Below are 23437 nucleotides of genomic sequence, written 5' to 3'. Positions count from 1 at the left end.
TGACTAACCACAAAATGTGTTCCGCGCCGTATTTGAATATCACGTCGGGAGTCACCAATGTAGTAATTGATGATGTTTATGTACTTGAATAATAGAACAGGGATGGTGTATTAATGTGTTTAATTAACACTCCATCTATCGTGGGGACGAAAGTATAAACATGAATAATAATCAGAGAGAATATAGATAACATTAGAAGAACAGAACATCAATATATAGAAGTCTTCGAAATATAAACAAAGTTCAAGGAGTTTATAAAACATTTATGAGGCCGCCACAACATTATATTACTTCACAGTTGTTGATGCCTGGTTTTTAGCGTGCATTTCGAACCAGCAGAGTGTATCACAGTCGCTGTCGCAAGTTTTCACGCCAGCTTTCCGCTGCTATCTTTATAATCGTCAACTTTCTGAAGGGTTAAAACGTTACGTTACTTGATTAACGGAGATTTAGATGAATATAGATCTATAGCTAGATGAAAGGATTGAGTACGGTACCTTAATTTTGTAAATCTATTTATATTCCGAACAAGTACAAATACCTGTACTAAATAAACTAATACATTTTATATAGGTCTATACTAATATACGTAATATGTAATTTATCTTCTTTATGATTTCATAATTAGACCCACAGAATACCAATGATTAGATCAATTAGACCCATCCCGTATATCGCACTCTCGAGATGACAGACATTCTATAAGTATGAATATGTTGTACAATGGAATGCTACTGCTATAGTAGTCAATAATAAACATGGCGCTGGCCGTGTTGTAGTAGTCGTATTTCCAGCCTGAAAGTGAAACCGGCGTAGGAGACACAAGGAAACATGTATATATGTAACAGATAATATGAAACAATGTTCATTTTAGTGGGCACTTAGTAGCTTTACTAACATTTAACCGTGTAGATTAGTATTCACAGTCAAACATTGCACACGAATAAAATGGAAGAAATTCAACTCACCGAAACCGAACAACGTTATTTTGGAGACCTCTTTACTTGCTGTGATTCCGATAAAACTGGGAAAATTCCACTCTACAAAGCATCCGAGCTATTTCGATCTGCAAATCTTCCCCTAGATGTATTGAAACAGGTATTTCATCCTTCTTGCTTACGAAGACGTTGCTTCATATTAAACAGTTTTCGTTTTGTTTGGCTCATCAAGCTGAAGTGTATTATTTGTGTTTGGTATTGATGTAACGTCAAGACTGAAATAATTGCTATCTCGCGAACTGTCAGTTAGGTAACTATTTTATATGCAGTACAATTATTGGATTTTTTGTTTTTAGATGAGACAGCAAGTCCAGTATAAAGAAACGTATTGCAGTTTTACTAATTGACATAAGAAAGTACTCGAGTTTATAAATTAATTGACTTATATAAACATGACTTTAAGTTTATATATTAATACATTACTTCCTGTGGTGGCCAGATATTCTGATATCTACTACGTGGTCTTGAGATTTCTTTTGTAGGCCTATGTCTTCTTTTTTTTTAATCAGTGAAGTTCAGTTTTGGAACTACGTGGTTCTTTTTTAACTTTCTCATTAATTGATCCTATAGGATATTAGTGTCATGGATGAAACATTTGTTCTAGTTCACTGCAGACATGTCAAATATGACATCTAGCAGGAAACAAGAAGTGTAGAATATGTAGTAAGCACAGCTGTGTTAGTGCCTGTAGGCCTATGAGGGAGGAATATGTTTTGAGCATATTGTGAACATGATCTACTAAACATACCACCCACCGCAGAAACATGCAATGGTGCATACATCCCTCCACATAGGGTTGATTCTAGGAAGAGCATTCAACTGTAAAACAGGGTCAATTCCACTTATTTTACACAGTTCGCACCTGCAACCCACAGGTGTGGAAAAAGCAGTAGAAGGAGAAGATTGTTAATGTGATCTACTGCAATTAACTGTAATGATAGATAATGTAACCTACAAGTTTTTAATTTATTCAATATCTTGGTTTTGCTCACTTAGCATGGCAAAGTCAGGTGAAAATTACATGTGTTCCAAAGTTGAATCAATGACAGACATTCATGAGTTTTGTGTAAATTATATTGAAGTGTGCATTATACCACGATACAAGATTGTTTTGTTCTATAGTTTAGATTAAATATAAATTGGTTGTTAGGGTCACTATTTAATTCATCCAAGTAAATTTTGTTTCATCCATTTTAGTTTTGTATCTGCAAGTTTGACTACATCAATTGTGCAATTTTAATGTTGCATCGTAAAATATTTCCATTTACTAATGGAAATATTGTGGGTGGTATGCTTGTTTTGAAGGTTCCTTAATATTGCTGTACATTCATTTGTGTGGGTATTGGCTGCATGATATCTGTCTATTTAGATTTTAAAATAATCATGTCATTTGATGTTGGAGTCTGTTATTGACGATAGCATATCATTGTATGTCTGTTTATGATAAGTTGAATGGGAACTAATTGACAGATATTGAAATTCTTTTTTGGGTAAACAATAATCGACTACAATACCTTTTTGATACTTTCTATATTGATGAAGTCCATTCTATGTTACTAATTTGACTGAATGTTGTGGTAATATTTGCTTGAAGTGTTATCCAATAACTGCTCATTTTTTCAGGATTGAATGAAAACAGCTGAAAATCACAAGATCCTCTTCTTAACTCGACATTGATCTCGCTTGGTTTTGTCATTTTCATATTTCTACTTGAGAGTTCCTGTACATTCAGTTCAGATGTATTTATTTCCCTCCTTCTCTGTCATAAGTTGGCTGCTTAAGGTCTCTGTGTAATGCTATGTTACAGGAAGCTTAGATACCATTTTGCAAACACAGTGAATGAATTCAACTTTTTTATTCTATGTCTCTCTGCCTCTTTGCAGCTCTTATGAGAGCTATTTTCAGCAAGACTTATGACCAAGAAGTTCAGCATCTCACTGTTACCAGTATGCCATAAAAATTGTCACTATTCAGCTTCTTTTCCAATATTGCTTACCGCAGATGTCAGAAGAATTTGTAGATAATGATGTAGCCTAATATAACTTACGGAAGATAACTTTAGACTCGCAGTAGGTTTATAATTTGTCGACAGAAATCTTTACTTCTTAATTTGTACAATGAATATTTATTGGGCATTCTGAATGTAAAAGACAAAAATAAAAAACAAAACTTGAAAACTCCTCTTGTAAGGTTGCTATTTTAGATTAAATTTTAGTTTGAAATCTATGAAGAATGTTACATGTATAAAAGTAGGGAGCGTGTGGCTTAGTTAGTGGTTTTCTGCCCGGATGGCTGAGATTCGGGTCACAATTGATACTGATCTGGAATTTTCTCCTGAAAAAAAAAAGTCAGTCATTCACTACTGATCTGCATTTAGGGCAGTCACCCGGGTGTCAGATTCCCTATCTCTTGTTTTCCTAGCCTTTTCTTAAATGATTGCAAGGAAATTGGAAATTTATCGATCTCCCTTCGTAAGTTATTCCAATCCTTAACTCCCCTTCCTATAAACGAATATTTGCCCCAATTTGTCCTCTTGAATTCCAGCTTTATTTTCATATTGATCCCACTTTTAAATACATCACTCAAACTTATTAGCGGTAGTCTACTGATGTCATTCCACGCCGTCTCTTCACCGACAGCTTGGAACATACCACTTAGTTGAGCAGCTCGCCTCCTTTCTCCCAAGTATTCCCAGCCCAAACTTTGCAACGCTACTCTTTTGTAGGAAATCACCCAGAATAAATTGAGCTGCTTTTCTTTGAATTTTTCCCAGTTCTTGAATCAAGTAATCTTGGTGAGGGTCCCATACACTGGAACCATACTCTACCATACTTGAGACTTATATGCCCTGTCCTTTAGATCCTTACTACAACCCCTATATACCCTCATGACCATGTGCAGAGACATGTATCCTTTATTTACAATCCATTTATGTGATTACCCCAATGAAGATCTTTCCTTATATTAACACCTAGGTACTTATAATGATCTCCAAAAGGAATTTTCACCCTATTAACGCAGGAATTATAACTGAGAGGACTTTCCCCATTTGCGAAACTCACAACCTAACTTTTAACCCTATTTATAATCATACCTTTGCCTACTGTCCATCGCACATTGAGGTCATTCTGCAGTTACTCACAATCCTGTAACTTATTTATTACTCTATCTCTTTTTCCACTTATTTACTCATAGCATTTATATATGTTGTTCTGAATCAGACAATGCACATTGTCAGCAGCTCAGTAAGATCTACTCCTCTTTTTTGGTTGCCAGTCTTGAGCCACATAACACCTTGAAGAGTACGCAGGTAAAACAACCTAATATGCGAGTTCAGGAAGAAAACTTTGAACCCAAGTCTTCCCATTCATGAAGACATGGTTGTTAGGTATGGACGTCTGAAATCAAGATCTCCGCCCATTCAGACTGCAAGAGAACTCATCAGTAGGAACTTTAACGGTTCTGATGAATGGCAGTTGGAGTGGACCAACACAGCTCCAGATGAATGGCAGACCCTCATTAGTCTTCAACATCCACCACCTGGTTTTAATCTCCCCAGAAGAACTTGGGTTCTTCTGAACAGAGTCCGTACCAATCATGGACTATGTGGGTCATTGTTGGATAAGTGGTATATGCGCTCCTCCCCCGAGTGCGACTGTGGTGAGAAGAAACAGACCATCCGTCATATTGTCATTGAATGTCCAAGGAGGTCATACTCTGGTCAGCTGAAGGAGTTTGTGTGTGCTTCTGACAGGGTTGTAAAATGATTGGATATTTAGATTTGAGTTCGTGAATTGTTTTTTTGAGATTGGTTGGTTGATTGAAGTGTTATATTTTTGAATGTTTGTATGTAGTTATGAACTAGTCATAAGCTAAATAAATAATTTATATACTCAAGAAAACATAAAGGTCCAATAATACTGACTTGAGGAGTTCCCTTTTTTAATTATAACAGGGTCAGATAAAGCTTTGCCTACTCTAATTCGTGAGTTCTATTTTGTAGAAATGGGCCTGTAGCCACCCATTCAGTCTCTCTCTTGTCTATCCAGTTACACTCACTTTTGCCAGTAGTCTCCCATGATCTACCCTATCAAACGCCTTAGATAGGTCAATCGCGATACAGTCTATTTGACCTCCTGAATCCAAGAAATTGCTATATCTTGCTAGAATCCTACAAGTTGAGCATCAGTGGAATAACCTTTCCTTAACTTGAACTGCCTTCTATTGAACCGGTTATTATTTTTGCAAACATGTCTAATAGGCCTATAATCAGAAAGCTTACATGCAATGCATGTCAAACTGACTGTCCTGTAAGCTTCAGCATTGTTTCTATTACCCTTTCCTTTATATACAGGGGCTACTATAGCAACTCTCAATTTGGTATAGCTCCTTCATGCAAACAATAATCAAATAAGTACAGTGAAACTTCAGAATGAGAGTAACTTGGTCTAAGAGTGTTTTGCAAGACGAGCAAACATTTTAAATAAATTTTAACTTGATAAGCGAGTGAGGTTCCGCAATATGAGCGTCACGTGTGCCTACGTTTTCCCCTCCCCTGTGCCTTTGTTGAATGGATGAACGTGGTCTTTGGTCCTGTAGTGAAGAAATACCTTTCAGAAAATAATCTGCTGCTCAATCTTGCTGGTTATGGAGATTGCTTCTGCTCATCCTTCAGACCTTGAGGCCTTGAGGACGTCTTACTGGAGGAATTAAAGTTCGTTAAAGTTAAGTTGCTTCCTCCCAGAACTACTCCAGCCCATGGATCAGCAAGTCATTTCGAACTTCAAGAAGCTATACACCAAAGCACTATTTCAGTGATGCTTCGAAGTGGCCGAATAACAAACCTTACCCTCCGAGAGTTTGGGAGCAATCATTTCCCCATCGTTAACTGCCTGAAGATCATCGATAAAGCCTGGGATGGAGTCACCAAGAGAACTCTCACTTCCGCTTGGGGAAAGCTGTGGCCTGACTGTGTTCTTGGACGTGACTTTGAGGGGATTGTTGGTGACAATGAGCCGCCGATTGTCGATGAAATTGTGTCCTTAGGGAAGACTATGGGGCTGGAGGTGATTGACGTGGACATTCAATAGCTGGTGGAAGAACATAGCCAGGAACTGACCACCAACGAACTGATGGACCTGCATCGTGAACAACAGGAGGAGGTTGCGGAGATCTCCTCCGGGGAAGAGGAGGAGGAAAAGTCAGTGGAATCTCCGACTTCAACTGAGATTCGGGAGAAGTGCAAAATGTGGGAAACGGTGCAAAATTTTGTAGAAAATCACCACTCGAATAAGGCTGTAGCAGTGCGAGGGAGGAATCAGTCCAGTGACAATGCAATGCCACATTTTCGTAGAATTCTCAAAAAGAGGCAAAAGCAACAGTCATTGGACAGGTTCCTCGTTAAAGTTGCACGAAAAGAAAACAATTTCAGTGACCCAACAGACAGCATTGATTCCGTTAGTGAAATTCATGATACACAGTAACTCTTCTCTTGTCATCTCTCGTCTCCCTCACACCAACAACGATTCTGTTGTAAGCAAAAGTGCACTTTAATTTGTTTTACGTTATATTTTGTTTTAGAAATGGTATGCGAATAATTATTTTTGTGCTGTGGACGAATCATCTGCGTTCAATTGTTTCTTATGGGAAAAGTTGCTTTGATATACGAGCGCTTTGGATTACAAGCATGTTGCCGGAATGAATTATGATCGCAATCCAAGGTTCCACTGTACTTCAGATACCGGTATGGTACTATATCCCAATCCATTGTCTTTAGTATATTCCCAGAAATCTTATCAATTCCAGCTGCTTTTCTGGTCTTCAACTTTTGTATCTTATTACATGGCATTAGGAAGGACATGTGGCCATTACCAACTGAAACAAAAATGAGGCTGGGTGGCTCCAGTGATCCTAGAAAAACCTGGGATGAAATTAAAAATGTTTAAAATTTTAGTTACGTTCAGAAGTATTCAGGAATGTAATAACAAAATCTATTGAAATGAATTGACACTGTGATAAATCTTGTACATATGCTTGGCAGTATGAATAACATTTATTTTGAAAAGTGAATCATTTAAATTATTACCTATAAGACCTGTATGAGAGTAATGTTTTCATAGAAATCTCAGGGATCCCACTTTCATGCCCCTAAAAATATATTTACTTCGATAACCTAATATAAAACACGCAACATTTTTCCGTACTACATTTGTTAACAGCTACAACCATAAGCTGAAAGTTATACAGTATGGTGTCACTTAGAATTCACAGATTGATGTCATTACCAAATGCAGCACAGTAGACAGTTTTATCCAAACAAAGTCTGGTCCCCTTATGCTGTAAACAAACCAATGTGATAAATTAACACACACACACACCTAAACAAAGTCTAACCTCTTATGCCTTGCTTCCCTTGCCACATATGTTGTAAAGAAACCATCGGTGATAACCTCAGATGGTAACACTTGGTAATGAACTAAGCGAGCCCCTAGCATAATGCAAGGGTAGGTGTGGGGGTCTGTAGCTGTCAGGCATTTCTTGAAATTCTTCTTGCACGTTTTTTTCTGTACAAAGTTATTTGGAAGTGAAGGTCTCAGAATGTTTTTTATTATGCACTCAACTATAACATAGCTGTTTTAAGGAAAAGGTCTGTAAGTTACTCCATCAAGATTTTAAGTATCACATCATTGAAATAGTAGTATTGCCTATGTTTTGTTACAGACGAGACAAAATGATCAATCAATCACCACTGATCTTCTGCATTTGGGGCACTTGCCTAGGTGGCAGATTCCCTATTAGTTTATGCAGAATTTGAAAATTTATTGAATACCTCCCTTAGTAAATTATTACAATCCCTAACTCCTCTTCCTGTAATGAATATTTATTTGTCCCAATTTGTCCTCTTGAATTCCAACATTATCTTCATATGATCTTTCCTAATTTTAAAAACATCGCTCAAACTTGAGGCGGTCCGTTCCAAAACTCGTCTTATCCATTTAAAAAAAATAATGAGTTAGAGGTAGCATTGCCTTCTTGGTGATTTTTGTGATAGTTCTAACACAAAATTAAGCACCAAAACTCGCCTTTGCCCATAGAAATCTGTCACCAAACTTAGGCTATTGTTCCATAACTCGCCTTATCCACGGCGCTTGTCGTTCCAAAACTCGCCATATACAATCAACCAATAGGAATGGATAATTTCAGCACGTGACTCATGCTACAATATACCCGCGTTTTATGCCAGTCTTTCCACTCTTTGAGTTGCTCTTGAACTGTGTTAGTCTTTCATGCAATTTTGTGCTGTGAATAGAGTGTATTAAGATGACCGAAAATATTGCTCTTGTTGTGGAAGGTATATAAAACTTGCTTATACAGAACAGTGTCACGTTCAGTTCTGCCAAAAGACATTCTTGAATGTATTGCATGTCAGCAAAGATCGGGTTTAGAGGATTGCCAGAAATCACTTCACGACAGGGAAACTTCCAACAGAAAAAAGGAGAGGAGCTAGGATCAAACCAGAGTACACTGAAAAGAGGCACTCCCTGAAACGTTTCATTGAAAGTGTGCAGTGTTGTGAAAGTCACTATTGCCGCGGAAAGTCACCGGTCAGACAGTATCTACCCGGAAATTTAAGCATCGCTAAGCTTTACAAAATGTATAACAAGAAATCACCTGAAGAAGTGAGGGTGAAGCGGTGGTTCTTCCGTGAAATTTTTACGCGTTGCTACAACATAGGATTCGGAACACCAGTTACTGACGCTTGCTCAGAGTGCATAGAGCTCAAGGAGAAAATTAAACTTGAAAGTTCAAACGTATCACTGAAAAATGATTTAATCTTGGAACTTAAGAGTACACAAACTAAGGGCTGCAGCTTTTTTCAAAAAGCTCCAAGAAGAAAGGGACAGCATGGCAATATTTTCATTTGACTGCCAAAAGTATCTAGTGAATCCAAAAGTTCCAGATCAAATTGCCTATTACAGTCGCCAATTGTACACTTATAATTTTACCATTGTGAGGGGTACCTCACTACCATCAATTATCACAAACTGATTTGTCAAACTTCACTACTATACGAATTCGTGCGTATGGCTGCAGAGGACAGAACCGCAAATCTACAATGATTGCAATGTGCTCATATTTCTTGACACACACAGCTCCGCCTAATATAGAAAGTGTTGAATTGGTCTTTCCTATGACAGGCCACTCATTTCTGCCCTCTGACAGGGTATTTCCTCAAGTCAAGAGAGAGAGAGAGAGAGAGAGAGATACGGAAATGCCCTATAATCTGTAATCCAGCAGAATATGAAGACATCTTTAGCAAACATGCTGAAGTCTTCAAGTTTGGCAGAGACTGCTCGGTGAACAATTGGAAAATGGTTTCTGAAAATATGATGAAAATGCCTGCATCTTGGCACTTTGAATTTTCTTCAGTGAAACGATTTGTTATTAGCAAAGACTCACTGGGAAATGTCACCCTTATGGGGAGAACTTCATTACGACTCAGACATCGGTTTAGGAAAATCCGTAATGAAAAATGGAAAACACCTGCGAGATATGCTAATACCACCTGAATTATTGCCAGGAGTAAACTTGAATCCCGCCAAAGTAAAGGACGTAAAAAGTTTGCTTGAAAAGCATTTTGGAATGGATTGGGATAGGAATGAGTTGCTTTCTTTTTATAAGAATCTGTTCACCACAATTTCTGTTGACGAAAACAATCTTGTTGAAGAAACAGAAGTTCTTTGTGATGGATCTCAAGAGGAGGGAACAGATTTGAGAGTTTGATTAACAACAAAGTGATGTTTTATTGTTCAAGTTATTTATATTGTGAGTACAGTGTAGCCTATAAAGGAAGAATTCTCTCCAAATACTATGGATAGGATGTAAATATGATAAATCACACTGCTGTGTTTACTTTGTGAATATCATTATACTGATAGCAAAAAGGTGCATGAGTGTACTGGTGAGTTTTATTACAAGATTATGTTCTCAGTCCTTTCATTTTTCTTGTTTAAAAATAAGTTGTGTGAGGTAATATATTTTGAATTTTTTGGGTGCTCCAAAACTCGTCTTATCCAAAATATAAATGTAATTTATGGACGTTCTATTAATTATATTTATAATTTTTCAGTAAGACGACCCTATGACATTGGACTTGAACACGTTGTAATACATTTAAACAAGTGAGACTTATATTACAAAAATTACAGGTTTTTCGCTTTTCCTGAAAAATCACTTATGATGGATAAGACGAGTTTTGGAACGGACCGCCTCACTTATTCGTCTACTAATGTCAACAAAACAAACATGTTTATTAAGACAACCTTTTCAATACAAAACATTAAATTCAATGCGGACCAAACCTGAGAATTATCACTTGTAACACACTGCTTAGTCGAGCAGCTCATCTCCTTTCTCCCAATTTACCTAGTAATATTGGTTCTGTTTCTTGCTTACATTAATGATACTTTTTTTAAATAGTACTTCAGTATTTTCTTTGTATAGTATCTACTGAACTAATATACAGACATCACGATTTAAAGCAGTCTCACATCATCTGTTTGCCATAGTACCTATTGCAGACTTGCCTTAGCACTGTCATCTCAGCTCATATTGACATTGTAAAATTTACCCAATATGTTAACATCTGGGACTCGCTTTAACAGCAATCAAATTATGTATCAATACCAGCGTCTTCTCCTTCCATGCATCTTTATTTGAAATGTTTAGGTAGGTACAGGGTTTTCTAGTTCTTTTTCTGTTTCTCTTACTCCTACAACCTTTTTCTTTTTTCTTTTTTTTTTTCTTTGCTTCACTTATTCTCAACAGCCAAGTCTCCTTGTCAAGTTACTCTCCGCCTTTTTTACCTGAGATGAACTCTAACCCCTGTCTGCCCACTTTTCTATTTTTGGAACATTAAAATGATCATCCTTAACTTTAATATACACCAAAGGAAATTTCGTTATTGGCATCTTATGATGATGGATCATTTATTCATTCATATCCTAAAGACAAGGCCTTGTTGCTGCAACCATATTTGTCTCTCCTCTGCTGAGAGTTTCAGGTCAACATATTTTTTCAAATTCAGCCTGTCCATCACAGAATCCAATACTTCTTCTTCGGCCTTCCTCTTCCCTTCTTACCCAGAACTTTTCCTTCCAGCATAGTCGTGAGGAATGTGTTATGTCGAAGTGTGTGGCCAGTGAATTTGGTTTTCCTCTTTTCTACAGTGTTGATCAATTCCCTTGTTTCATCTATTTTCTTAAGGACCCTATTGTTTGATTTATTCTCTGCCCAACTAATTTTCAGCATGTTCCTCCCCATCCACATTTCCATTGCTTCCAGGCGTTTTGTATCCTGTTTTGCTAAGACTCATGTTTTGCAACCGTACAACAAAACACTCCACACAAACATTCTGGCAAATTCTTTCCTAATTTTAATGTTCCTGCTTCTCAGAAGCTGTTTCTTGTTAATAAAGGCTTGTTTAGCTAGATAGTCATGAATGATAATAAACTGAATTCAACATTCTAACTTCGATTTCCAAAATATCCTTTCCCGCTTAAATGTTCTCAATATATCAGTCAGTGTTTAAAGCTAGGCGAGTTGATCGTGCAGTTAGGGGTGCACAGATGTGAGCTTGCATCCAGGAGATCAAATGCTGGGGCTGTCAGTGCAATGTAAAGCCAATTCTCATTGTTTAAAGGCATGAAAATTCATATCCATACAACTTGTATATTTCAATTTTCTGCTAAAAATCAAAATGTAAAATAGAAAAATAGCAATTTTTTATTTCTATATAGATTTCATTAAATGGTCATTGTTAGCCTAAAGCTTAAAAGTACAAGATTAAATAATTGTAATGTCAACATTCCAAGATTGATTGTAATCTCAAGGCATATAGAAAATTGAAATTTCGCAGTGAACCAAAGTTTTAACAAGGCGCATGTTAAAAAATATGATGAAAATCGAAAATCGAACATGATTTGGAAATGTTTGGGATAACTCAAGCAGATGCATGTGTACAGCTTCCAAAGCATTAATTTCTAATTTAGCTTTTACTTCATTATGAACATTTATCATTGTTTCCACTTTTTTTTTAAATCTATAGAACCCACTGGTAAACTTTGAAAGTTAAAAGCTTTCTGTAACTGTTTGTAAGCAAGGCTTGCATACTTCTTCAGTATTAACCAGCTGTGTAGCATAGTTGGTTGGGTGCTTATCGTTTATGCTCATTGGTGCGGGTTAGAATACTGACACAGTCAGCCATTGTCTACGTACAGAAGACTTGTATCAGATTTTCTAGCATGTTAAAGAATGCTTTTTCAGGAAAATATTTGGGCACTTAGACTGTACTAGTTGACACTAAATATGTCCACCACCTTTGAATCTGTCATCATTCTGCTCACTTTCCCTGGCATCTTCATACACATAGAACTTATTTTTGGGAAGGTGAGAACTTGCTTTAATCTTTAGGGGCTTATAACGTTTGGGATGTCCACATCAACCATGTCACTCCAACTGAATCTGGGACTGCTGATATTTATTCTAGGTAGTTAAGATCACACTGTTAACAGTCATGTAAAACTGCTAGCAACATTTATTCTAGATTCCTCTTTTTCATGTTTCCTGTTCACTTGATTTTGTAAAGTTAAAAAGTATTTCTTCATCCTGCCTTTTATGATCCTATTCTTTCTATAGAAGGAAGAATAAAGAAGTATGGACCAAAAATAATCATTAAAATATAGGTTGTGAGAACATGTTTATGAAGACATGAGGATGATATCAGAAGGCAAAATTGAACATGTTAAACAACATAAATAATTAAGGAGCATGCTAACTGCAAATTAAACTGATTTGTAAGAAGTAATAACTGGAATAGCCACATGTGGCAAAGGAAGCTCTTTAGGAAACAAAAAAAAACAGAAAAGAAATGCTTGTTATATAGTGAGATAGAGTTAGAATGAATATACACTTAAGAAAATGGAAATTGCAACACCATGAAGGCATTGGGCGTTTGTGTTGATTTTCAAGATATGGAATGATGCCATGTAGGTATGTAAACGATCAAGGTTTCAGACTCATTGGATTGTTGCTACAGGTGTCCCCATTTGATTGGTTGCGGAGGAATCAACTCCAGTATACGGACTCTGATGTAGCGTAGTTGACTTGCAGTCTGTGCAGTGAAGTGTTCCCTGTCAAACATGCCTCAACGACAGAGAAGAGCACGCTGTCAACAACTGTCGCAGTTTGAGAGGGCTCGGATAATTGGGCTGTGCGAGGCTGGATTATCGCTAAGGACTGTCGTTGCATGTGTTGGCCGACAAGCATCTATGGTACGTGTATGGCAGTAGTGGTCAAATGAAAGTACCCACACTCCTAGACCTGGCACAGGCCCAGCGCAACAGACAACTGTGAGAGAGGATCGCCGCATCATTCGGATGGCCTGGATGGAACCCCATGCAACAGCAGCGCAAATTCGAGCAGCTGTGGCACCCCACGTTACATAACAAACAGTTAGTAATCGCCTACGTGCAGCTGGCTTATGAGCCCGTGGCCCTGCAGAAGGTGTTCCATTGACCCCACAACAGCGACATGTAAGGCTGGCCTGATGTCGAGAAAGATCGACGTGGGTTGACGAATGGCATAGGGTTGTCTTTAGTGATGAATCGCGCTTCTGTCTTGCCCGCAGTGATCGCCGGAATCGTGTGCGCCGACGTACCGAGGAGAGGAGCCACCCAGATCTTATTGTCGAGAGGCACACAGGGCCAACACCAAGCATTATGGTCTGGGGAGCTATTGGCTTTAATGTGAAATCACAACTAGTGCTTGTTGAGGGCACTATGACTGCTCGACAGTACGTTGATAGGGTACTCAATCCAGTGGTTGTCCCTATGATGGCGAACATTGCTAATGGGATGTTTCAGCAGGACAATGCCCAGGTTCACACTGCACGCATCTCCAGAGAAGCTCTCCACGACATCACAACCTTGGCCCGCCAGATCCCCGGACCTCAGTCCTATTGAGCTTGTGTGGGACATGATGGGTCGACAACTGGCCAACCGTCCTCAGCCACCCACAACTCTGGAACAACTGACCCGTGCAGTGCAGCAAGCATGGGCCACAATTCCTTAGGAAGCGATCCAGGGCCTTATTGACTCCATGCCTCGACGAATTCATCAATGTATTGCAGCTTGTGGTGGGCACATCCTGTATTGATTGTTGTCCAAACTTTGGAAACAAGTGCAAAGCTAGTGTGTTGAGTGCAGGTGCGATGCTATCCTTACCTAATTGGTCAAACAGTTTTATCATAATGATAATCTGAACTCTGATTGGTGAAGAACCTGTATCATAATGATAATCTGAACTCTGATTGGTGGAGAACCTGTATCTTAATGAAACTTGAACTGTAACGAGCCTCATTAAGATTCAGTTTTCTGCATATAATATTTATATTTTGGCATCGTCGAGCATAAATATATATTTGTGATCATTATATGCTCTGTGTACAAGGAAGCCTGTTTCAAAATTAGCTGTCCCACTACTACTACAAAGCATTGTGTAGTCCCCCAAATAAAAGTCAATACGGACAGGAATAACCAACATGGTGAAAATAATCAAGACCCCCAATCGGTCGTGCGTGTTACCTTCCACCTAATCTCCTGCAAAGCTGCTATTCCTATTTGGTACTTCCTCAGTTGATCTTTCACATTCCTGAAAGCTCGTGCCAGGTGCCCCTTCCGCCAGTTCCACCATACCATTAAATTTTATTTCCACCTTCACTGCCATTGAGGTCTTTACCAAAACCCTGGTTAGGGTCCCTTACAAGGTACTATCGCCCGGGGCAGGCGACCCAAGGTTTCTTAAAGAAGTGTTACTCCTCTATTACTCGCCATTGGTTCTGACTTGTGACAGACAGAGCCTAGCTTCTGCAACAGAGGTCCAGGTTGGTTGGGTTGGACATTTTTTAACATCTGCTTTAATAATGGTCATGGTAAACCATGAACATTGTTTGAATTTGTTAAATTCCATTACAGAAACAATTCAGTCTCCCCAATAATCACATAATTATTGTATCTTCAAATCTCATACGTCATTTAACGAGGAAATATTACATTCATTTTAATTTGTGTAATGTTTCACTAAAATGTAATTAGGAAATTTTGTGATCTTGAAATATTCAAGAAGTAATTTTTTAATTTGAGTTGTGAGATGGAAATGAACATTTCATTTCACGTGTTACCATTTCTTTTGAATATCAGAGTTGTGTGTGCTGTGTCAAGTTCATTTCACACTCCTTTCCTCTGCTAAGGGGACAGGAAGACTGTGACTAGATGATTTTTTTTTCTTTTTTCATTTTTTTTTCTTTTTGTTTACATCAGAGATCACATGACCTTGGAGAATGAACAAACTGGAAATAACAGAGCTTGCTCGTAGGCCGCACATGGGTTTCTTCAGTGGTAGCATTGTCATTCAGCCTATGTTTCATAAATATACCGGGTGTTTTTTAATTTATTTTTATTTTTTTAATGATTAAAGCTATGGTTCATGTTGTGGGTTACTGTAGTCACATCGTAGTTCGTGAACCATGGGCAATGGCCGAGTGGCCTAGTAAGTGGTCCTGAGAGTCGGGATACCAGTTGCTATGGAATGGGAGTGGGCATCTCGGACATATTCTGAGTCATGGCCCTCTTTGTGCTCAGATGGCTAGGACTATACAATCCACCGTGGTCCCTAACCCGTTAGAGGAGAGATCCTCATTTGGACTATGTGCAAGTAGGGTAGCATCCTGCTTCATGAACAGAACATTTTAAGCAAACCTCGGACCCATGGGAGTAATGGAGTCCCACTCCCATTTGACAGGCGAGGGACTCCTTTGGAAACAACTTGGCGAACAAAATGGAATTCTGTGGGGAGCTATCAATATTAATGGGGCTTATGGAAGAAAGAAAGTAGATCTGGCTGAGTCAGCAAAGAGGATGCATCTGGATGTGCTAGGAGTAAGTGATATTTGGGTAAGGGGAGATAATGAGGAAACGATAGATTATAAAGTGTACTTGACGGGTGTTAGAAAGGGAAGGGCAGAGTATGGGGTAGGACTGTTTATCAGGAATACCTTTGCACACAACATAGTTTCTGTTAGGCACGTAAATGAGCGAATGCTGTAGGTAGATTTGACAGTTGGAGGAATTAGGATGAGAATCGTCTCAGTGTATTCACCATGTGAGGGTGCAGATGAGGACGAAGTTGACAAGTTTTATATAGCATTGAGTGACATCGTAGTCAGGGTCAACAGCAAGGATAGGCTAAGATAGTGCTAATGGGCGATTTCAATGCGAGAGTTGGAAATAGAACTGAAGGATATGAAAGGGTGATTGGTAAATGTGGGGAAGATATGGAAGCTAATGGGAATGGGAAGCGTTTGCTGGACTTCTGTGCTAGTGTGGGTTTAACAGTTATGAATACATTCTTTTAGCATGAGGCTATTCACTGCTACACATGGGAGGCTAAGGGTACCAGATCCATAAGACTGTCTGTCAGGAATATACGAGTTTTCCAGGGATTTTTTGATGATACAGACCACTATCTGATCTCTAGTGAACTAAGTAGCTCTAGGCCTAGGATAGAGAAAGTAAAATCTGTCTGAAAATGAATAAAGGTAGAAAATCTTCAGGACGAGGAAATTAGGCAAAAGTACATGGATATGATTAGTGAGAAGTTTCAAACAGTAGACAGTAAGCAGGTTCAGGATATAGAAAGAGAATGGGTGGCGTACAGGGATGCCGTAGTAGAAACAGCTAGGGAATGCCTAGGAACAATTGTGTATAAAGATGGGGAAAAAAGCGAACATCTTGGTGGAACGATGAAGTGAGAGCAGTTTGTAAACGTAAAAAGAAGGCTTATCAGAAATGGCTCCAAACAAGGGCTGATGCAGACAGGAAAATTGTACATTGATGAAAGAAACAGAGCGAAACAAATAGTTGTTGAATCCAAAAAGAAGTCATGGGAAGATTTTGGTAATAACCTGGAAAGGCTAGGTCAAGCAGCAGGGAAACCTTTCTGAACAGAATTAAAGAATCTTAGGAAGGGAGGGAAAACGGAAATAAACAGTGTTTTGGATAATTCAGGTGAACTCATAATAGATCCCAGGGAATCACTGGAGAGGTGGAGGGAAGATTTGAACATCTTCTCAACGTAAATGGAAATCTTCCTGGTGGTGTTGCGAACAGCCAAGCTCATGGGGAGGAGGAAAATGATGTTGGTGAAATTACGCTTGAGGAAGTGGAAAGGATGGTAAATAAACTCCATTGTCATAAAGCAGGAATAGATGAAATTAGACCTGAAATGGTGAAGTATTGTGGGAAGGCAGGGATGAAATGGCTCCATAGAGTAGTAAGATTAGCATGGAGTGTTGGTAAGGTATCTTCAGATTGGACAAAAGCAGTAATTGCACCTATCTGTAAGCAAGGGAACAGGAAGGATTGCAACAATTATCGAGGTATCCCATTGATTAGATTAGTGTACCAGGCGAAGTATTCACTGGCATCTTGGAAGGGAGGGTGCGATTAGGGGTTGAGAAGAAGTTGGATAAAAACCAGTATGGTTTCAGACCACAGAGGGGCTGTCAGGATCAGATTTTCAGTATGCGCTTGGTAATTCAAAAATGCTACGAGAGGAATAGTCAGCTGCGTTTGTTTCATAGATCTAGAGAAAGCATATGACAGGGTACCGAAGGAAAAGATGTTCGCCATACTGGGGAACTATGGAATTAAAGGTAGATTATTAAAATCAATCAAAGGCATTTATGTTGACAATTGGGCTTCAGTGAGAATTGATGGTAGAATGAGTTCTTGGATCAGGGTACTTAACAGGGGTTAGACAAGGCTGTAATCTTTCACCTTTGCTGTTCATAGTTTACATGGATCATCTGCTGAAAGGTATAAAGTGGCAGGGAGGGATTCAGTTTGGTGGAAATGTAGTAAGCAGTCTGGCCTATGCTGATGACTTTATTGTAATGGCGGATTGTCCCGAAAGCCTGCAGTCTAATATCTTCCAACTTGAAAATAGGTGCAATGAGTATGGTATGAAAATTAGCCTTTTGAAGACTAAATTGATGCCAGTAGGTAAGAAATTCAACAGAATTGAATGTCAGATTGGTGATACAAAGCTGGAACTGGTAGATAATTTCAAGTTTTCAGGTTGTGTGTTCTCCCAGGATGGTAATATAGTGAGATTGAATCAAGTTGTAGTAAAGCTAATGCAGTGAGCTTGCAGTTGCGATCAACAGTGTTCTGTGAGAAGGAAGTCAACTCCTGGACAGAACTATCTTTACATCCGGTCTGTTCAGATCAACTTTGCTTTGTGAGAGCTAAAGCCAGGTGGACTCAGGATATCTGATTCATAAGTTAGAAGTAACAGACATGAAATTAGCGAGAATGATTGCTGGTACAAATATGTGGGAACAATGACAAGAGGGTACGGTACTTGGAATATGGAGATAAAGGCTAAGTTAGGAATGAACTCTATGGATGAAGCTGTACGCAATAGCTGGCTTCAGTGGTGGGGTCATGTGAGGCGAATGTGGGAGGATAGGTTACCTAGGAGAATAATGGACTCTGTTATGGAGGGTAAGAGAAGTAGAGGACCAGCGAGTTGGCAGTGCGGTTAGGGGCATGCGGCTGTGAGCTTGCATCCGGAAAATAGTGGGTTCGAATCCCACTGTCGGCAGCCCTGAAGATGGTTTTCTGTGGTTTCCCATTTTCACACCAGACAAATGCTGGGTTTGTACCTTAATTAAGGCTACGGTCACTTTCTTTCAAGTCCTAGCCCTTTCCTATCCCATCGTTGCCATAAGACTTATCTGTGTCGGTGCGACATAAAGCCACTAGCAAAAAAAAAAAAAAAAAAAAAAAAAAAAAAAATAGAGAGAGAAAGAAAGAAAAAAGAAAAGTAGAGGGAGACCAAGACGACGATGGTTAGACTCAGTTTCTAATGATTTAAAGAGGTATAGAACTAAATGACCACAGCACTAGTTGCTGATAGAGGATTGTGGTGATGTTTAATAAATTCAGAGGCTTGCAGACTGAACGCTGAAAAGCATAACGGTCTATAATGATTATGTAGCCTATGTATGATTAAAGCTACAGGAACTACTACTGCTGGGATCCTCATTGACAAGTTGTAATATTTATTCTGTACAAAGAGCAATTTCTGGGCAGGGCATAACATTTACCATGTCGGCTAACCTCTGTATGGCTGCTCAAATCATGCAGTGATATGGAGCTCATAATTTATGGAAATCTTTAAAATATATTTAATATTTTATTTGTATGTAATAATAATAATAATAATAATAATAATGAGAATAATTCCTTACCCACAGCTCTACAAAGAGTTTTTTCTCATTGCATTTCTCTATCTCATTACAGATTCATGATGATTTTCTGCCTGCTATAAGAACCCAAGTTCCACTGCCTAGACAATTCCTGACCTAAAACCTTATCCCTCATTACTGATGACTTTAATGTAATGATGTAAAATCCTTCCTCAGAGAAAGATCTGTAAGTAAATTGAAACAGTTGTATATTATTTTGTACTTACTTCACTCTTTGAATAATTTGATTATCTGAGCCCATATGTGTGAAAGTTTCAGTGATGATTTTGCTGCTCTTTTTAAGTTGTGAATTCTTATGATATTAAGTAGCATCACCCACAAAATCTTATATATAAGGTCTGAATGTTGATAACGTAAAGAATACTTTTTAAATGCACTTAAAAATGCTAAAAATGACTTGATTGAAGGACCTTTTATTATATCTTTAGAAAATGCATTGTAAAATGTTCTTAATGAGAATTTTTAAAAGACCCTCCATAAAATAATAGCTCCACGAACCTACTACGCTGGTGTAGCAGGGGGAGAGGTGATACTTCCAGGTGGGAGATAGGGTGGTCCTAACCGGCTTGCCGGCTAACTTGAGGGAAATAAAATACCTCTTGCGGACCAAACACACAACCCCCTGTGGGTGGGGGGCGCAGACGAAGAATACACCCACGGCATCCCCTGCCTGTTGTAAGAGGCGACTAAAAGGGGCGATCACGGGATGACTGTATTAGAACCATGAAACTACTTGTGATTAGTACCACCACGCGGGGAACACCATGGATCGCTTTTACTTGTGCGTAGTACCACTATGTTAGGTACCGAATAGGTTTGTGATTAGTAGCAAAAGAGTGCGACGGCTTTTACAGTACCTGTAATTAGTAGCACTATCTGAGCTATACCATTGGATGAAGGAACCCATGGTTATGGCTTGCCTATGATTAGTACCCACTATATGAGGAACACCATGAGATAGCGCAAGTTCCTGTGGTTAGTACACTTATGTGATGAACACCTTAGGTTTGCGTTGCCTGTAAATGGCGCTGCAATGTGCGAAACACCGTAGGTCTGTATTACATGTGCGAATTTCATTACCTGTGAGTAGTACCATAATGTGTGGAATACCGCGAGTCTACGCTACTTTTGATTAGTACCGCAACATGACAAATACCATGGTTCTACTTTTCTAGAGATAAGTACCATTATGAGGGGCCGATGACTTGGATTTTGGACCCCTTTAGACTACAAGCATCATTGATTCAGTATTGTACTATAGAAGCAGTCCCTTGGTCGGTAATACTATTATTTTACTCCAGCTTCTGTGCATGTGAGGCACTGTGGGTCAGTTCTACTGATTTATCCATCCATTCATTCTTTGTCCTCATGTTTTGAATTCTGGTCAGTGGATGATTTTGGACTTTTAATTTGTCAATTCATTTCGTCTCATTTCGCACCATTAGGGGCCGATGACCTAGATGTTAGTCCCCTTTAAACAGCAAGCATCATCATCTTCAAAATAATAGCTTAGGCATGAACTTACAAAGCATATAGGCCTGATATAGGCCTCTAATACTGAATTATATATTCTTTTAATTAACCTTTGTCTGAGTAGCACTGGACTACAAATATCATTCTCAAATTCTCAAAAGTGAAGGATCAGCTGCTAACAAGTTATTAATACCTTGAAAAGGTGCATTCTACATCAGCTGATGTGATTGGAGCATGCTTGAAGTATTGTTGGCTGTTAAATCTTTCTCACTTCCATAGAGGTTTTTACCACAGAATATATCTGAAATTTGACAAAAAGTTTTATATCTGGTATTTTTGTCGAGCTAAATGCACCTGGTCTGTCCAATTCTAATGTTCCAATCACAACGTTGGCTACATAGCACTCCAAAGCATCAGTGGTCTCATCAGTAGAAAACCATAGTTTCTTCCCCCGAATACTGCACCCTATTTCATTTAATGTTTCTTCATAGCTCTGTGGAAAATAATTTGTATGTAAAGTCTACTCATCTGATATTTCTTGTTACCACAAGTGGTGTTAACACCAGGCTCCAGCTGTTTTTTACTAGTACAAAGGAATCTAACATTACCTCACACCCTTTTTTTTTTTATCTTCAGAGATATGATAGCTGTTGCAACAGTGCAAAAGTTGGCTTCATAAATGCCAAACTGCCTTCCATGTTTGGTTCAGAGAGCATATCTTGAGCAATCTGTACTGTAGTAGCTTCTTCACAGTCAGTACTCTGTACTATTTATTTTCACTATTTGGAAATTTTCACAATAATGCAAGCACACATTTAACCATGTGCCCCCATCTTGTGATTGTAGGTTGTAATGGTAACTTCAGTCTGGAACTTCACTTTGAAATCTGCAACTCGTGAGGGTACTTTTAAGAAAACCTTTTTAATGTTTGCTGCATGCCTGTCTACCTACTTTGGGATAGTTTGCTCACACTTCTTTACAAACCCTATGTTAAGTAATGCCATAGGCATGTTACAGATTGTGATTTTTGAGTAAAGTTCCTTCAACTAATTACCTGCTCATACCATATGCGGCCCTGTGTCACTTAAAAATTAACACACATTATCGTGTTTTATGCCCTCAGGCACAGAAGAAACATAGTACTGTCAAACATTTTGGATATCATTGAGTAATTGGCCTTTTCTAATACTTAAGCAGTCAGTAAAAATATTTCACTTGGTCTATCTAATTCTAATGTTCCAATCACAACATTGGCTACATAGCACTCCACAGCATCAGTGGTCTCATCGGTAGAAACCCATAGTTTCTTCCCACGAATACCGCACCGTATTTCATTTCATGTTTCTTCATAGCGCTTTGGTAAATAACTTGTATGTAAAGTCTACTTGTCTGGTATTTCTTGATGCACACAGCACACAATTTCTTACTAAACTGTGAGGATATCAAAAGAGCAGTAAAAGGCAAGCATTGGATGGCACGTTCCTTTGATGCACTCTTAAGAACATACACATGCTTCTCGCGATCAGTATGCTGCGTCACAGTAAACCATGTTTCAACCGATTCTCTGGTTTTGCACAGCTTACAGCATAGTATGCTTCTATCAATAGAAAACACACTATCACCAAACTCTGCTACATTTTTAAAAAAATGAACTGTCATGTGGTTTAATTTTAGGCATTTTTCAAAGTGGTACTGAAATGCTTCCGTGTGCTGCACGTTATGAACTTTTTTGCTAGTGGCTTTACGTTGCACCGACACAGATAGGTCTTATGGCGACGATAGGATAGGAAAGGGCTAGGAACTGGAAGGAAGTGGCTGTGGCGTTAATTAAGGTACAGCCACAGCATTTACCTGGTGTGAAAATGGAAAACCATCTTCAGGGCTGCCAACAGTGGGATTTGAACCCTCTATCTCCTGGATGCAAGCTCACAGCTGCGCGCTCTTAACCTCACGGCCAACTCGCCCGGTACATGGTATGAACTTTGTGAGGGCTGAGGCAATACTATTCATGGGAAATCCACACCTTCCCTCCACTTTAACTTTTACCTGTAGTGCTCAGAAGTTGCTGGCAATTCTAGGTAACATTCCAGACATTCTAGTCCCCAAATAACTTGTTTCCAGCAAAAGCGAGTATAGGCCTGTACTTGTGAAGCAATCCAACCTTCAGCACCAAAAAGTATTTTCACAACCTGTTACTGTATTAGCAAAATAATAATGTGTTGAAATGTTTTATTTAGGTAAATATTTGTATAAACTACAAGTTACGGATTTCAGATGTAATTTCATAAAAATAAGATAACTTGAAAAGGCAGACAAAATTATCTAAATAGCCAAAATTCTCCAAAATATGACTGAATAATTTTCCAAAATCAAAGAAAAAGCCATCAAAACTAACCCACAGAAATTCCAAAATAAAAATGGTATACAGTTTTTGTAATCAGGGTGCCTGGAACAGAGTTCATGTACACTTGTCAAAAAAAAGTTAAGGAATTACCAGATTCTGTTGCATTGAGGTGGAACTGATATATTATTTAAAGTGAAACTCAGAATAGTAAATACAATGTAAACATATACT

General features: G+C 38.6%; 1 protein-coding gene across 1 annotated transcript in view; it reads left to right on the top strand.

Moving 5' to 3' along the window:
- Positions 1–759: 759 nt before the first annotated feature.
- Positions 760–23437, top strand: part of Reps (RALBP1 associated Eps domain containing) — a 187150-nt gene continuing 164472 nt past the window's right edge. Inside the window, exon 1 of the mRNA XM_068225238.1 lies at positions 760–1098. Coding sequence (XP_068081339.1) covers positions 949–1098 — 150 coding nt within the window. The 5' untranslated portion in view covers positions 760–948. The remainder of the gene's footprint in view (positions 1099–23437) is intronic.

The sequence above is a fragment of the Anabrus simplex genome, chromosome 1 (genome assembly GCF_040414725.1).
Source record: "Anabrus simplex isolate iqAnaSimp1 chromosome 1, ASM4041472v1, whole genome shotgun sequence".
NCBI classification, from domain to species: domain Eukaryota; kingdom Metazoa; phylum Arthropoda; class Insecta; order Orthoptera; family Tettigoniidae; genus Anabrus; species Anabrus simplex.
Note: the sequence above shows the minus strand (reverse complement) of the source record. Positions and strands in the feature narration are given on the sequence as shown.